Source organism: Antechinus flavipes, chromosome 4 (genome assembly GCF_016432865.1).
Source record: "Antechinus flavipes isolate AdamAnt ecotype Samford, QLD, Australia chromosome 4, AdamAnt_v2, whole genome shotgun sequence".
NCBI lineage: Eukaryota > Metazoa > Chordata > Mammalia > Dasyuromorphia > Dasyuridae > Antechinus > Antechinus flavipes.
The window spans coordinates 108,186,526-108,204,486 of NC_067401.1; the positions used below are offsets into that span (position 1 = coordinate 108,186,526).

The following is a 17,961-nucleotide window of genomic DNA, read 5'->3' on the forward strand; positions in this document are numbered from 1 at the left end:
ATGATGTTTATGAGGACTTGTGTAGTACTACAGAAACAAGAATTATTATCATCATATTACCCTGTGGCACCAACTCTTTGATCAACTGTGTCTAACTTTACTCTAATTCAGATATTCCCAAAGATGTTTCCCTACAGATTTCATCCATGGTGGACACAAGTTTTAAGCTGTTAACCAATAGCATCTCCCTCCCAGGATTTTGTAAGGATAAAATAAGATAATATTGATAAAATGTTTTTTTTAAATTAAAGAGCTAAATAAATACTAACTATGCTAGTTATTCTTTAAAAGAGGAGAATTGTCCATCTCTCAAGACCTCACATCCTCTGAATTTCTCTGATTATTCATTTTATTCATATCCCAGGGAGGTCAAATTGTGAAATATATACTTGCAGAACAGCTATTGGCCATCTCATTTTGACAACGTCAGGTGTTATTAATATTTTTGTGTCATGGACTTCTTTAGCAATCTGGTAAAATCTACAGATTCTTCAGGATGTCTTTAAATACATAAAGTAAAATCTACAGGGTTACAGAGGAAACCAATACAGTTGTCAAACTATTTTTTTTTCATTTGCAGAAGCTATGTCAAGAAACCCTTCATTATTAAAAGTGATTCAAAAGATACATACAAATTGGGGGGATCATTCATTATAGTTACAACATCAATGTTTTTCAGAATAAATCCAGTCCTGGCATTCAGGAGAACTATACTGTAATAAATGTTCCACTCAAAACCAGAGCTTTATCTCTAAGTATGGATCTAAAATCTTAAGACCTCAGGGGAGGCAAGAGCCCCTGCTATGATGAGATCTGAAGCTCTGAGTAGAATCAAAGAGTCTCAAAATGCTTCCAAGGAAATATTATCAATGTTTCCTTGTTGTCTAGATAAAAGAGACTAATATCCAGTTTCCATTCATGCTTTTATTATTTCACATGCACAAGTCTTGTTTTGACAACTCAACAAGGAAAAGTACCAATGAGGTGGGAATTGGAGGATCCCAAATGGGATCAAAAGAGAGAAAGAAAGTTAGAGAGTCTGTGATATGAGGCCTCCAGTGAAAAGAAGATACTAGAAATATCAGGAACTCAACTAACTCCCTAGCATATTTATCCTTCCTCTGTTCTCATACATTATGATTTTAAGAAGAAATGAAAGAGTTGATCTCAGACTAGCAGATTCTCTGATCCAGGTTGAAAGATTCCTTAATAGGAGTGAGGGAAAAGTAGATGAAGCCTTCTGATCCATCAGAAGCCACAGGAGAGATGGAATCCATAAGCTTGGCAGAAGACATTCCTGAGATTGGCCCCAGCTCTAGGCTCCAAAGAAGGATCCTGCTATTTTTCTGTAAAGAAGACAAGACAATACTGTGAGGACGGGGTGGGGAGGAACGTTGATCTGATGGAGTGAAGGGTACTATATTGAGAGGCAAAAGACATAAATCTGAGTCTCAGGTAACAATCTCTCTGGGATTTGTTCTCATTTAGAAAATGGAGGGAGGTATATTTGGGGGGAGAGTGAGAATAGATGAATTCCAAGTTCCCTTTTAGTTCAAAATGCAATAGTCCTTATGGATTGCTCTCTGATAGACTAAAGGACTAGGTCATAGAACAAGAAAGAGGGAGCCATCCCTAAAGTCACTGCTCACTGCTCTCATTATATGTATTCCATATCAAAAACAGACAGGATGCACTTGCCTGTCTCCTAAAATGATTATAAATTATAACTCTTAACTTTTATGACAAGTACAACTGGAACAATTCACTTATTCTTTCTGAGCCTCAATTTTCTCAATTGTAATATGAAGATAGTAACACTGTCAGTACTCACTTCACAAGATTTTGTGAGGGCTTTAATGGACTTTACATATAGTAATGATTATTATTGATATGATAACATTATCATATCTAGATCCTAGAATTGAGTATCTGATACAGAGGTTCAGAACACCAGCCAATTCCCTGATCTTATTCTCAGAATAAGGGATATCATGAAGCTTAGAGTATTTCTGAGTGTCTATTGCCCACTCATATAACTTCTAATCCTTATGCTTGCAATTTTATTCCTATTGGAGAGCAGAGCCTCCAGAGAGGCAGGAGATTGGGACTATTGGATGTCCTCAGATAGGGCCTTTCTTCAACTCATTCAACCACTGGAGACTTTGAAGGATTATGGTTAGGGCATTCTCACTTCATTGTCCTGGGAATTTCCATTCTACACAAATAGGAACTAGATCTTTCTATATGGCCTTTTACAGATAGTCCATGGAACTCCAGGAAGTAGGGGTAGAGTTGTAGTCCTTTTTTATCATCTTATTTGGGATTCATTTGGAAAAGAGAACAAAGGTCAATGGAAACAGAGTACTACATATTCAGAGAGGTGACTTAGCTCTGTAACTATGTAACTTCAGATTAATCATTTCTTCTCCCTGTGACTCAATTTCTTTATCTTTTTATTTAAAAAGAAAGGGGTAACCTAGACAGCCTTTACTGATTTTGACTGTCCTTTCTCCCCCTTCTTGAACCCCAGCAATTAGTAGAGTTTAATAACCACTAGTATATCAAAGAGATGATGGATGTGTTCATGTAGTTGAGCATTCTAGGAGTGAGACAGTGGGTCTAGTTGAACTTAAAAGGATAATTTTTTCTACTTCTATTAGTTGAAATCACTCCTCTACCCCACCCTAGGCTTCCCTTGCTTCTCAGACATACCAGAACATAACACAGAAATATCCTCTCGGTGGGTGCAGTCATGGTAGCCCCAGAAGCGATGTTGACATTGTATTAAGGATGTCTCTGTACCCTGGCAGCGGACATCATCCAACCAGATCCGGCCTTTCCCAGGGCCAAAACTCTTCCTGGCTCGGGGCTTCTGGGAGAGGGCTTTGCCGCAGTGCAACTCCTGGCAAACCACCTGATCCTCCTTTTCCCCCCAGCCATCATTACAAACAGAGCCCCAAAAACCTTTGTGGAGCACCTCCAAACGACCTGAACACTTGCTTTCTCCATCCACCAGCCTCATGGCAAATTTTTCTGGAAGGAAAGAGAGAAATGAATAAGCAGTAGATGCTGTAAACCTAAGAGCCTGGAGACATATTTGTGCCCATTTTTCTTTCCCCTACCACATCTTCTTTTTCCTTAATAATATTAGGTTTCAATAACAATGTGATTCTAACTTGACAATTGAAAGAGACCTCAGAGATCATCCAGTCCATAAGAGTAGCTGATATTTATAGACAAATTCATATTCATTGCTTCATTTGATCCTCACAGTCCTTTGGAGTGGCCACAAACCAGAGATGGGATTGATATTTGGAAGGAATATTAGAAATGATTTCATTTTTAACCCCCACCTTTTATGGGTGAGGAAACAGGCCCCGGAAGTTTAAGGTTCATACCCCAAATAACCTAGGTAGTAACAACCAAGATTCAAAATCTGTCCTCTGTTGTCAATCACAGAGCCTATTTCTTTAAGACACACAGTCTTTCAAGTAATATGCAGGTCAAGTATTCTTATCATCATTTTACAGAGACTCAGAAAGAAAAATAAGAGTATACTGTTGTGACAAACAATGGTTTTTTTTTTATAGTTGACTATAGGCTGAATATAGGCTATAATTGAATCTTTCAACATGTATGATCTTGGGCAAGTAAGAACACCTCTAGGAGCAGTAACAAGACTTTCAGGAAAGTGAGGTAACATAGTAGATAGAGCATTGTATCTGGAATGATGATCTGAGTTCAAATAAGTCCTCAGACACCCATTAGCTGCATGCAAACCAAAAACCTTTGTGTATATTATTTTTTTCATCTATAAAGTGGCTTTAATAATAGGGACCATCTCCCAGATTTGTGATAAGGATTAAGGGAGATATTTGTAAAGCACTTAGCACAGACCCTGGCACAAAACAGGCACTTAGTAAATATTTCTTTTTTCCTTCCCTCCCAGTGTTTCATAACTAGGGAGTGTTTAAAGCTGTGCTCAGTCTACTATACCATAGTTAGTTGATTGTTAAGAGGATCAGATGTAAAACATTAGCACTAAGTAGGTGCTTAATATGATTTTTTCCTTCCCTTTTAATTCTCTTCTAATTAATAAAATGAAAAAAATTGACTAGTCAGAGTTTCTCAATACATACTGGAGACCCCACAACCCCTTCAGAGGGTCCAAGAGGTTCAAACTATTCTTATATTACTGAAGTGGTTTTATTTCTAGTATGAGTATTGCCTTTTGAACTATTTGCATAATAATACCAAGATATTTTAATTTCTATTGTGATAAATATCAAAAAATATAAGCCATATTACCAAAAAAAATCTCTAAAAGGAAGGGGATTATCCTTAATAATCTAGGACCACCTGGAAGCCTGGATCTATTTATGTGTAGTTAGAAGAAAAGACTCCATGAGGAAAGGATAGAAATCTCTGAACATTTTAAAGGCTGTCATGTGAAAGAAATATCAAAGTCATTTTGTTTGGTCCCTGTGGTAAATACTCGCAATGGATAGAAGCTGGAAATAGGCAATTTTAGGTATCATGTAAGGGAAAATTTCCTAATAATTAGAGCTGTTCCAAATCATAATGGTCTGCCTGAAAAAGAAATAGATTCCCACTCCTGAGAACAAGATTGGATGATTGTTTATTAGCTTGTGAACATCTTGTATGTTGTTAAAGTTTGGAGTCAACAAGATGGGTACTAAAAACTCTTGAAACAATAGTGTAGAGGGCCAAGAGGTAAGAATCCATTCCAGGTCTTGAATCTTACAATAACTTGACTTACTAAAACTCCCTTTTCTTCTTGAAATAGCAGACTACTTATCAATATAATAAATTAATAATCTAGCAATGGAAGCAAAATGCAAACAATACTTAATGGATTAAAGGCAAGCCTTTTAATTTAGGACAGGAAAAACAGCCCACAATGAGACTAAAGGCATTTGGAAGAAAGATACTTGAGACAATGGTATAATAAACTTTACTCTGGTGTGTATCTCAACTATTTACATCTTTAAGTAAAGAAGATCCAGGGCTTAAGTCATTTACATCTCAGTAGATCTTGTTTGGCTATAGGAACTTCAAAAGAGTGTACTTTGTATCAAATCTATAAGCATTCAAGGTATATATATTTGTGGTCCTGATCAATAAAATTTGAAGAGTTCTAACTGAATTCTCTTGCCTAGTCTCCTGACTGTCATACCCTTCATTTACTACAGGAACTGGACTCCAACACAATGGATTTCAGAGATTTTGTGACCTAGTTTGTGTCCCTTATTTATACCACGTGCCAACCTTCTGCTGGAATGCTATTCTCAAATTTATATGCTCTGGAAAGTCATTTCTAATTTGCCTATAGCCAGGTCTTGATTATTGCAAATAATGAATCCCCTGAAGTAGTCATATACATTTAGGATCATGGTAGTTAAAGATATAATTACGTAAATTATTGGTGATTGATTCTATCACAATTGAGATGTGCAGTAGATATTTATATAATGGAATTACTTCAGAGAGTTAATCATTTTTACTAATTGGGGCCAGATTGTAGCTAGGAATGATGTTTCCCTCTCAGACTTTGCATAGCACTTTCTACCTTCCTCTTTTATTTCAGTTATTGGTGTATATATTATATTTTTGACACTGATTGTGGTCTCATAAATTTCATGTCTGATTCCCCCATAGCCAAGAATAGCACTTCTAAAAGAGTAAGCTTTATTAAAAATGTTATTAAAAATGGTTCATCACTTAGAGATGAACTTTTATTCTTTCCTGACACAAGCTTTATCATGGATTTCTATGGTTTAAAAATTGTCACATTCCAGAATAAATAATAAATATCTTGAATTTATATAATGATTTTAGTTTTGTGACTTTATAAGAACATTGTGAAGTAATAATAATAACATAATAACCAGCATTTTATAGCACTTTAAAGCATGCTTTAGGAGCATGGCAACCATTAAAAAGAATGTAATGAAAATCTCATAGACAAGTGACTTCACGGTTTAGCTAAGATAGGCTCTTCATTTTTTTTGTGTGGTAGACTTTTCTGGTATTTTGGTGAAATCTAGGAACCCTTTCTCAGAATAATGTTTTCAAATGCATAAAATAAAATACATGGGAATACAAAAAAATTTTGAAACACAATTATCAAAACATTAAACAAGTAAACATAAGACAAATTCAGAGATCACATATTAAAAAACCCTGAACTGGGAGAAAAGGCTCACCAATTCCATGCAAATGCTTCTTTAAAAAAATCAAAGAAAATTTCTGGAAGACTGAGAGAAAGTGATCTCTTATGAATTTTTGTTACAAGATTACTTAAATTAGACAAGATTCAAAGGAATGATTCAGAGTTTATTGTGAGTAAATATGTAATAAGTTTGGACTTCAACACCATTCAGAAACTACCATTAATTGATCTTCACATCCTCTTTCCTGCCTTTCTTCTAAAGGCAATGCGTTCCATTCCTTAAAAAAGGGAATCAAGTGTTCATCCTCCTAAGGTTCCCAAAACATAATAAATTGATTGAATTAGATTTAAACAAAGTTATATGCTAGAATTCCAGGAATTACCTTCACAATAGACCCAGGTATCATCCTTATGGGTACAGTTGTTTTTCTCCATGGGTACAACTGGACAGTCCCTCAGGGATTTTTCTGACCCTTGGCATTTCACTTGGCCTGGCCAGATGTCCCCTGTGCCCTGTTGATCCTTGTTACAACAACTCTTGGTCAGAATGGCTCTTCCACAGCCCAGTTCCTGACACAGTATCTTGGCATGCTGGAGGGTCCAATCTGCTTTGCACACAGTACCCCACTTTTCAGCATATTTCACCTCCACTCGACCAATACAGTGATTAGGGCCATCAACTAGTCGAAGTTCTTCAATATTTAGAGGTTCTTAAAAAATAAGAAATTTATCCAAATGTTAGGTTTGTAATCTTGGATCTGCTTTTTAGCAACAATTTGTGTATTTGTTTTGACTATTCACAGATTTTTATATCTATTATTTCACTGGCTTTTCCCAACAATCCTATAAGATAAGAGTAGATAACATCCTCAACTTGCAGATTGGAAAAATAAGACCAAGGATTGTTAGTTCCTAGACACTGGTGATTCTGTAGGGATTCCCTACAGAAAATCACCATAAGAATTATCATTAAAATTATAATAACAATAATTATTATTAGTATGTTTTTATTAAATACAGGGTCATCCTAAGCCTTTAGTTGATCATTAATAACTCACCTTTACAGATTGCCCCAGCATCTTCATAATGATCATCACACTCTACAGTATCTTCTTCACATTCTGCCAATGTCTCTTCTGTCCCTCGACATTTCAGGTTCCAGATGGGTTGGTCTTTGGGGGCTTTTGGTTGAAAGAGTCTGCCAGCCCACACTTTCACAGCTGGTCCACATTGCAGCTCCTGGCACACCATAGCTATTGTTTCATTTGTCCAATGATCATCACATACAGTACCCCATTGTCCATTCTTCTGCAACTCTACACGACCATTACAACGGCTATGGCCTCCCACTAGACGCACACCATGAGGGAGGTCTGTAAATGAACAGATCATTGGAAGGAAATGAAAGATTGAAAATTAAGCCACAGAGAAGATTTATTAGGGAGGTACTCAGCCAGAACCAAACCTAGAAATTTGGGTCAAGCTGACAAACAATGGCACAACAGGTATAAAAGTCCTTTTATACTTAACAGAAGTAACTGATTATTTCTGGGGTCGAGTTTTAAGCCTCATAGCAAACAGGCATATATCCGTTATCCTATCTCCCAACAATTGTCACATTAATGATAAAAAGGATTTTAGGGTCACTTAGAATCATTCTTTCAGAGCTAACAGAGCCTCAAAGCAAGAAGTCATAGAAGAAGGCTAATCCAACTTTTACTGATTGAGGCTGAATTGAGATGTAGTCTGGGGAGCATCAAAGAGGGAGATTTACAAGCTTTTCAAAGCCAAGGAGGACTTTGGAGATCAACTTGTTCAACACTCTCATTGTAGAGGGAAGGGAACAGAGAAATGGAATTAGTGTTAAAGCCAGGTACCTCTCTCCTCTCCCCCCCCCCCCCATCGCTATTAATTGAAATTCAACCTTCCCTTTTCTGACTCCCATTCCCTGAGGTGCTAGTTCTTCCAAGGAAGAGGCATTCATGACTCAGAAAAAGCAATTGAGCAGGAAAGAGCTCCCATTGGTTTTGAGGTTCCCAGGAGGGGAGGCAGAAGCATACTCAGGAAGGCATAACCCTCCAGTAGAGGTTGAAGGACTGGTGCCTCCTTTTCCTTGTCCTTGGTGATGTGTCTTTACATCACTGAGTATCTCAGCCCAGAACTCTTCAACGTGGAAAAACATCTTCCTTTTCCCTTATCTCCCACACTCCTAAACTGCCTCCTCATTCCACAAGAAGAGCCACTTATTTTTCAACTGCTAAATTACTGCAGAAAAGTCTGAGAATATGGGAAAGAAAAATTTGGAAAAAAGGAGAAGTTAATAAACTCAAGAAAGTAGGAAAGAATAATCTTCCAGCAGGGCTGAAATAGTCTCCCTTCACCTTTCTTTCTCCACTTGTTCCACCCAATCATAAGAAGGGATAGGGAAGTTTCCTACTCTGACTCCATCATTATGCTGTAAGACAGCACCTAAATAGCTACCCCCATCATTATAGAGTGGGGCAGCCTTAATTTTTTGATCAGATCTTGATCCTCCCAGTACCATATTCAGATCTCTCTGTACTACACGATTGTCTATTGGGGCACTAAAAGAAGTGCCGACTGTCCCAAGGCAAATTTTCCATTCTTGAAGAGGATTTCCCACCCTGGGGGGGGAGAGAGGAAGGGGAGAAGGTGGTCCTAAGCTATTTAATTGTGCAAAATTAGAAGGAATCTGATAGTTTCATCTCAGATATATATTGACTATGTGACCCTGAGTAAGTCACTTATGGTAACTCTCAGTGACTAAAAGTTTTCCAATAAGTGCTGTCCTATACTGGTAGAGAGAAGTTTCTTACTAGGAAATTTATTTCCTATATTATTGAAATAGCAGGGACTCACTCCTAATGTTATACCATAGTTCTCTTTTATTGTCCTGACTTAGTTTCCCTAATTATCCCAGCCCAGTCCTGACTCAGTTTCTCTAAGTGTTCTGTCTCAGTTTATAATTTCCTGCTAGACCTCCCCTCCCTCTTTATCAGAATATTTGATAAGGATAAAAGATCTTATGTTTTAGAATATCAGAATGCTTCTCCCCAACCCAAGCTATCAGAATATCAGATACCATCTTATCAAGATGCCTCTCCCCATATCTGGGATACCTCCCTCTATTATGTCATCCCCCTCTCCAGAAGCTTGCCCCTTTCTGTCAGAGTCCCATTCCTGCTCTCAGCACCCTAACTCTGCCCCTGCCTCAGTCTACCCCCTGAGTCTGAGCCATATGTATAAAGGTCATTGAGAATTCACATTGTTTGCTGGATTCTTGGAGACAATAGTCTCATTCAGCCCTGGGACCAAACCATGGATCCATTTGGTCCCTGTAGAGGGCTGAAACTCTTGAGTTGATGCATTAGGTCAGGACAACCAAGCACTTGAGGCTCACTAATGACTGGACAATACTCTATGGGCACGTGCTTGGAAAATGGCCCTTCCCACTATATTGTGCTGGCTCAATGATTGGTGTATACAGAGGATTGTAGGAGGGACTGGGGGGGTGGGGGTGGGATAAGACTAGCCAGAGTCACTTGGGCAGTAGATGAGGAAGAAGGAGGTTCTGCTTCCATCCCCTTTACTTCTACACCTAAAGATCAAGAATAAAGACTAAGGACTTTTGCTTACCCTGACTCTGGCTGATTCTAAGGTATCCTGGGTGCTAGCATGGTCATCACAGATCCAAGTAAATCTCTCCCTTTTAAATAAATTATTAAATACTCTCTAATCTCTATCTTGCCTCAGTTTATCTGGCATTACACTAAGCACATAATACCAGCTTTTGTTGTTTAGTTGTTTCAGTCATGTCGAACTCTTTGTAACCCTACATCCTTTTTTTCTAATCCTACCTCACTCGTTCAACATCCTTTACTGCCCCATGCCTCATCCCAAAACTCTTATGGTTTCAACTTGGGCGGCAGAGAGTGGGGAGGTAGGGGGGGGGTTCATATTTGATTCACACAGAAGCCAGGTTTGGTTCTGATTTTTCAGAGAGTTCAGTGTTCTCAGAGATTTCAGGCTTCTTAGTTGTGAGGCAGAATGGCCAAAGCCTCAGAATACCAGTCTTTTGGGAGATTCATCAAAGATAGATGGAGGCCATAGGTCTTATAAAACAGATAATAGTAGGATGTATAAAGGATACAGTAAATAATGAAGTCGTAACAATACTAAATGTGTATGTACCAAGTGGTAAAACAAGCAAATTCCTAGAGAAGATTTTAAGCCAGTTACAGGAAGAAATAAACAGCAAAACTATTCTAATGGAGGGACTTCAGCTTTCTCCTCTCAAAATCAGACAAATCTAACCACAAAATAACCAATAAAGTAATTAGGAAGGTTAATAGGATCCTAGAAAACCTAGCTATGATAGACCTCTGGAGAAAAATGAATAGAGACAGAAAGGAATACACCCTTTTCTTAGCAGCATATGACATCTACCCAAAAATTGATCATGTACTAGGTCATAAAAACCTCACAATCAAATGCAAAAAGGCAGAAATAGTAAATGCTTTCTTTCAGACCACAATGCAATAAAAATTATGTTCAATAAAAGACCCAGGAAAAATAGACTAAAAACCAACTGAAAAATAAATAATTTAATACTAACAAATGAGCTAGTCAAATAACAAATCACAGAAAAAAATCCATAATTTCATCCAAGAAAATGACAATAATGAGATAACATACCAAAACCTATGGGAAGCAGCCAAAGCAGTTCTTAGGGGAAATTTTATATCTCTAAATAGCTACATGAGTAAAATAGAGAAAGAATAGATCAATGACTAGGCATGCAACTAAAAAAAGCTAGAAAAGGAACAAATTAAAAAGTCCCAATTAAATACCAAATTAGAAATTTTGAAACTCAAAGGAGAGATTAATAAAATAGAAACTAAGAAAGCTATTGAACTAATAAATAAAACTAAGAGTTGGTTTTATGAAAAAACTAACAAAATAAACCTTTGGTTAATTTGATTAGAAAAAGGAAAGGAAAAAACCAAATCACCAGCATCAAAAGTGAAAGAGGTAAACTCACCACCAATGAAAAAAGAAATTAAAGCAATAATTTGGAGATATTTTGCCTAACTCTATGGCAGCAAGTCTGACAATCTAATAAAAATGGATGAATATTTACCAAAAAGTGACTTGTCCAGGTTAAAAGAAGAGGAAATAAAATACTTAAACAGTCCCATTTTAGAAAAAGAATTGAGCAATTCATTAATGAACACCCTAAGAAAAAAATTTCCAGGACCAGAAGGATTCACGTGAATTCTACCAAATATTAAAGAGCAATTAATTTTAATACTATTCAAACTATTTGAAAAAAATAGACAAAGAAGGTATATTGCCAAATTCCTTCTATGACACAAATATGGCATTCCTAAACCAGGAAGGGCCAAAACAGAGTAAAAAAAATCACAGACCAATCTCCCTAATGAATATTAATGCAAAAATTTTAAATAAAATATTGCCGAAGATATTACAGGAACTTATCAACAGGAAAATATACTATGATCAAGTAGGATTTATACCAGAAATACAGGGCTGGTTAAATATCAGGAAAATGATTACCATAATTAATCATATCAATAACAAAACTAACAGAAATCATGCAATAATCTCAATAGATGAAGAAAAAGCTTTTGACAAAAGACAGCACCCATTTCTATTAAAAACATTAGAGAGCATAGGATAAAGAGAGCTTTCCTTAAAATAATAAGTTATCTATCTAAAACCAACAGCAAACATTATTTGTAATGGAAAGAAGATCATTCCCAGTATGATTAGTGATGAAACAAGAATGCCTATTATCACCATTATTATTCAACATTGTACTCAAAATGTTGGCTTTAGCAATAAGAAAAGAAAAAAGAAATTAGAATAGGCAATGAGGAAATAAAACTATCACTTTTTGAAGATGATATGATGATATACTTAGAGAATTCTAGAAAATCATGCAAAACTTACTGAAAATGTTTCATAGCTTTAACAAAGTTTCAGGATACAAAATAAAGCCATATAAATCATCAGCATTTCTATATATTACTGACAAAGGTCATCAGCAAGAGATAGAAAGAGAAATTCCATTCAAAATTACTGTTGACAAAATTAAGTACTTGGGAGTCTACTTGCTAAAATAATTACAAAACACTCCTAACACAAATAAAATCAGATTTAAACAATTGGGAAAATATCAATTGCTCATGGCTAGGCTAAGCTAATATAATAAAAATGACAATTCTGCCTAAATTGGTCTATCTGTTGAGTGCCATACCAATTAAATTGTCAAAACACTATTTTATAGAACTAGAAAAAACGGTAAAAAAAAAAAAATCACCTGTAAGAACAAAAGGTCAAGAATATTGAGGAAATTAATGAAAAAAAATACAAAGGATAGTGGCTTAACAGTACCAAACCTAAAACTATATTATAAAGCAGCAGTAATCAAAAACATTTGGTACTAGCTAAGAAATAAGAGTGGTGGATCAGTAGGTAGATGAGATACACACGATCACATTAATCAAAGACTATAGCAATCTAGTATTTGATAAATCCCCAAACTCTAGCTTCTGGAATAAGAACTCACTATTTGACAAAAATTGCTGAGAAAACTGGAAAATAATATGCCAGAAATTTGGTATAGATTTACATCTCATACCCTATACCAAGATAAGGATATTTATGTCATAAAGGATGATGCCATAAAAAATTAGGAGAATAAGGGATAATTTACCTATTGGATCTTTGGAAAAGGGAAAAATTTATGACCAAAGAAGGACTAGAGAACATTATGAAAGGCAAAATGGACAACCTTAAAAAGGTTTTGTAAAAACAAATCCATAGAAACAAGATTAAAAGGGTAGTACTAAGTTGGGAAAAATCATTACAGATAGTATTTCTGATAAAGACCTCATTTCTAAAATATATAAAGAACTGTGTCAAATTTATAAGAATACAAGTCATTCACAAATGATAAATGGTCAAAGGATATGAACAGACAATTTTCAGATGATAAAATTCAAGTCATTTATAGTGATATGAAAAATACTCTAAATCACTATGGATTCAAGAAATGCAAATTAAAACAATTCTGAGGTACCACCTCACAACACATTGACTAAAATGACAGAAAGATAATGATAAATGTTGGAGGGGATGTGGGAAAACTGAGACACTAATGCATTGTTGGTGGAGTTGTGAACTGATTCTACCATTCTTGAGTGATCTCTTGAATGATCTGAAGCAATCCCAGTAGACTCTGGACAGAAAATGCCATCTGTATCCAGAAAAATATCTAAGGAGACTGAATGTAAATCAACACACCTTTTTTTCTGCTGTTGTTATTTTTTAATCTCTCCCATGAGATTTTTCTCTCCTAACATGATTCATAAAGCAACGTGTATTAAAAATAAATAAACTTACTACAAAAAAAGAAAAAAAATGCTGGAGTGGATGCTTTGAGGCTGGGATTGTTATAAGGTTCCCAAGGAGCTAGTGGAAAGAGTTTTGAACCTGAAGTCAGAAGAATTATTTTCAAATTATAACTGGATTTAAATCATTTATTTGTTTTCATATGTTATGCAAGTCTTGTAAAATGACTCAATTTTCTCATCAGCAAAATGGATACAGTTATTCTTATTATCATACCACTTAGCTAATGTTATTCATTATGGTTAAGATTACAAATGTTCAGGAGCTATGAAGAACTTGAGAAAAAGATTGAGCATTAGGAATGAGCTTAACATTAAGCCAATCATTAAATTGCTTCCCTTGAAAAAGGAGGCAATAATAATAATTATATTAGTAATTTATATAACAATAAAATGCCTACAAATGTATGACATATTACAGATTAAAAAGAAAATTTCACTCTTTACATCCTCCACACAACAATTCTTCAAAGACCAGGAAGAAGACCATTCTGTTCTTTGATTTTGTTAACCTTTATCTCCAATCTATTTCTGCAGACCTGAAACACAACCATAATCAGGAACTGAACATCACAGAAAAAAGACCTTAACTGTTTTCTGACTACATCTTTATATTTCCCCACTCTTCTTCCTTTTTGATCTGCTTTTATCCTTTCAGTTCCACAATGTTCCTTATTCTCCCAGTCTATCAACATCCTTCTGTATTTTCCTGCCTCTGCAGCCAGCTTGGGCTAGATTATCTGGATAACACCTCAGATTCCCTTGTTCCCACTCTCCTTTTGAGAAGGAGAAAAAGTGAAGTGACTTTTAATTACCTTTTAATTATTCCTGCTTCCTAGCCTAATGTCCTTTCCACTTCCCCAGCCAGGCTCTTACTGCTTCTTGGGAATCCTTTTTGTTCAATTTTAGGAAGTTACCCATCATATTGCCCACATGGGCTGATTCAGCCTTTTATTTTACTCTCCTAAAGCCCCATACATTAATACTTGTTGTGGTCTGGTGTAGATTTAGAATTATAAAAAGAGGAACCGAGTAACCTGGGGGGAGAGGAATACCTAAGTGTGCTGGCTGGCAAAAAAAAAAAAAAAAAAAAATGAGATCTGGGATAAGAATCAGATCTTCATAGAGGTCTCAGGGCTGGAGCAGACTTGAGAAATCATCTAGTTTCTTTCATTTTACTAAGATGAAAACTGAGTCCTAGAAAGGAGAAGGAAGTAATGGCTAAATATTAGCCAGTAAGATAGTAGAAGACTCTCATGTTAGGGCCAAAATTTATCAATAAAAAGTAATAAGAGAATCAGAATCCATAACCTGACCTGCATCTACAAACTCTCAAGAAATTCTGAACTCAATCAGCCAAATCATCATTTTGTGATGAAAGAATCCTGGGAAGAATTGAAAGGGGAAGAGTAGTGTTTTGTGGAAGAGGTTTTAGAGAAATCACTCTCTCCTTCCCCTATTCTTGGTAGGGAAAATAGAAAGTTATTGGGCAAAGACTCTCCTCTCTGATGGTTGTCCTTGGGCTGTGATACCTTAGATATCTCTCCACGGCTCAAACAAAATTTCATCTCCTCTAGCTAGGGGATTGATGTTTCAAAAGTTCCAAGGACAAATAAAAGTTCTTACCTGAGAAGCCAAGTCCAAGGTCTATGGCTGGGGAAGGAAAGGAGAAGGAAAATGAGTTAATCAAGAAGCATTTATGAACCCTATTTTCCAGGTACTTAAAGACTAGTTCTAAGGGAAACAAGATGTGTATGTGAAAACACCCAATGTCTGATATAAATGAATGTTACTGGACAAACCATGCTATGACTCCTCATAGGAGGGGAAGATCCCTAGACCATGGAATACTTTGGGAAAATGTCATGGAAGAAGAAGATCTATTCTATATCTTGAAGGATTCTGACATACCAAAAGGAATGAAGTGAGAAAGGGAACTACAGAAGCCAAAAAGCAGCCTGGACAAAACCACAAAAAAAAAGGAAATTAGATAAGATAGAAAAGGTGTATATTTTTTATTTCTTTGCTGTTTTTCTCTCCACCTGTGCCCCAGACAATAATTCAATATATTTATTGCATGTCTATTATGCACCAGGCATTATGCTAAGTGCTTCATTCAATCTCTTTGTGCAATTAACAGAAAATAGTCATGGATAAATTCCTTTAGGACAAAAAAAAAATGTAACACACCTAACTTGGGCAAGATTCTTAAACAAGATAGGAAAATATCTGGTGGTCATATTACATAGTTATATTCAAGATAAATATAGGCCAGAAGATTAAAAATTTTTTTAAAAGACAGGAGAGGAGAGAAGTTTGGAGCTTTCTATGTCAGCAGTCTCCCATATATACAATGTGGCCAAGAGTGAATTCCCTTGAACCCTGAATCAGGGTATATGCTGTGAGGACAAAGAAATCTAAGGCAGGAAAGAACAAGCTAAGAGCACTTACCAAGTGTCAAGAAGAAGAGTAGAACCATGTTTTGGGTAGTATGAGAATGACTAGGGTCAGAAGAATGGCAGAAGGTCTGGAGGCAAATGGCTGATGGTTAGCTTTGGCTGAAAGTGGGCAAATAAAGTACTGTAACCCAGTCTTCAGCTAAAATATATCAGATGATTGGGGGTCAGTGGGTGGAGCTGCATGGAGCTGAGGCTTGCTGAGTTTAGCATATTTCAGGAGGAAGGGAAATAGTACAAAGAATATGAAAGAGAACAACTTGCTACTTGGACTTTCTTTCTTTTCATCTTTCTATTTGGATTGTTTCCCTGAAAAGTACAGTGTTGCAAAATCTCTCTGCTTTGATTGAGAAAGGGATTCCTATCAAGGATATAGATTACAACAATGATTATGGAATCATTATTGGTCATTTTCTCCTATCAATGTACCACCAGGAATTCTCAACATGGTGAGGGTAATGGTGATCATCTTTTTTACCAAAAAAAAAAAAAAAAAAATAGAAATACTGCTATATTAGATAAACCATAGCCTTTAGTCAGATCTTTCCAATTTGATAAAATTTGTTAGAACTTAATCTATTATAGTCTGGCATCACTTTGAAGACCTCAAAGTTACTGACATGCTAATATGTAGAATATAGGGCTTCAGGGAAAGAGGTATAGAGTAAACTGTTTGATGATCATTGCTAAATGAAGAAATGACTGAATCAGTGAATAAATTCAAGTAAATAACTATGAATTGAGTGTTATTATTAGAAAAAGAAAGACAAAGATTTATAAGTTAATTAACAAGACTTCTTGGAGTTTATTATTTATCAGGGAAGATGGAACCTACTGAAAAATCTATAATAATTTTCATTCTAGGGATAAATTTATAGGGGAAGGAGACCAATAAGGCTACAGAAAACAGAGTTCATGGCTGAAAGAATCATGGAAGGAAGACTTCATGGATAAAGCAACTATCACAGTAAATAAGGGTCCAAATTAAAAAAAAAAATTATGGAGTATAAGATTAGCCCCAAAGAAAAGATACGAAAATATACCTAGTGTTTTGGCAGAGTTTGGGGCCTCATTCTCTTTCCCCTCAGATTTATTTTCTATATATTGATTAGTTCTGCAGAATATTTTTCTTCCTCTTCCTCCTCCTTCTTTTTCTGTTCCTCCTCTTCTTCCTTCTCCTCTTTTTCTTGCATTTCTTCTTCTTCTTCCTCTTCCTCTTTTTTCGTCTCCTTCATTTTTGTCTTTTTCTTCATAATTTTCTTCTCCTCTTTCTTCATCTTCATCATCTTCCTTGTTATAAGAGATGGTTCTCCAGAACACAGAGGAGGAATACAGAGGAAAATGTAGAAGTAAAAGATTTCAGTTTTGATTCTTTTGCAGTTGTTATTCTTTCCATTTACATTGTTATAGACATTGCACATATTTTATTTTCTTCATGCTCATTATTTCTAAGGGCACAGTAATATTCCTTTACACTACTGTAATCACAATGTGTTTAGCCATTCCCCAATAAATGGGCATCTACTTTGTTTCTAGTTCTTTGCTGATAGAAGAAGTGCTGCTATAACTATTTTGGTGTATATATAATATTCTTTCTTTGTGTCAGTGACTTTCTTGGGGTATATGCCTAGTAATGGAATATGTGGGTGAAAGATTATGGATATGAGAGTTATTTTATATCACAGTTACTGTTTTTTTCCCCAGAGAGGTTGTACAATCTGTCTATTCCACCAACAATGTATTATTTTGCTTATTTTTCTACAATCCCTCCAACACTAGCTAATACCATCTCTTGTTATCTTTGTCAATTTGCTGTGAAATCTCACAATTGTTTGGATGTGTAGTTCTCATTATT

At 35.8% G+C, this 17,961-nt stretch overlaps 1 protein-coding gene across 1 annotated transcript; it reads right to left on the reverse strand.

Annotated features, from left to right (window-relative positions):
- Positions 1-909: 909 nt before the first annotated feature.
- On the reverse strand, positions 910-16,234 carry CD5L (CD5 molecule like). Its single transcript, XM_051993746.1, has 6 exons — positions 16,102-16,234; positions 15,277-15,303; positions 7,252-7,566; positions 6,577-6,903; positions 2,713-3,033; positions 910-1,346 (listed from the first exon to the last, which is right to left on the reverse strand). Exons 1-6 carry the CDS (start codon positions 16,127-16,129, stop codon positions 1,339-1,341), a joined length of 1,026 nt encoding a protein of 341 aa, XP_051849706.1. The 5' UTR covers positions 16,130-16,234; the 3' UTR covers positions 910-1,338.
- Between the last annotated feature and the right edge of the window lie 1,727 nt (positions 16,235-17,961).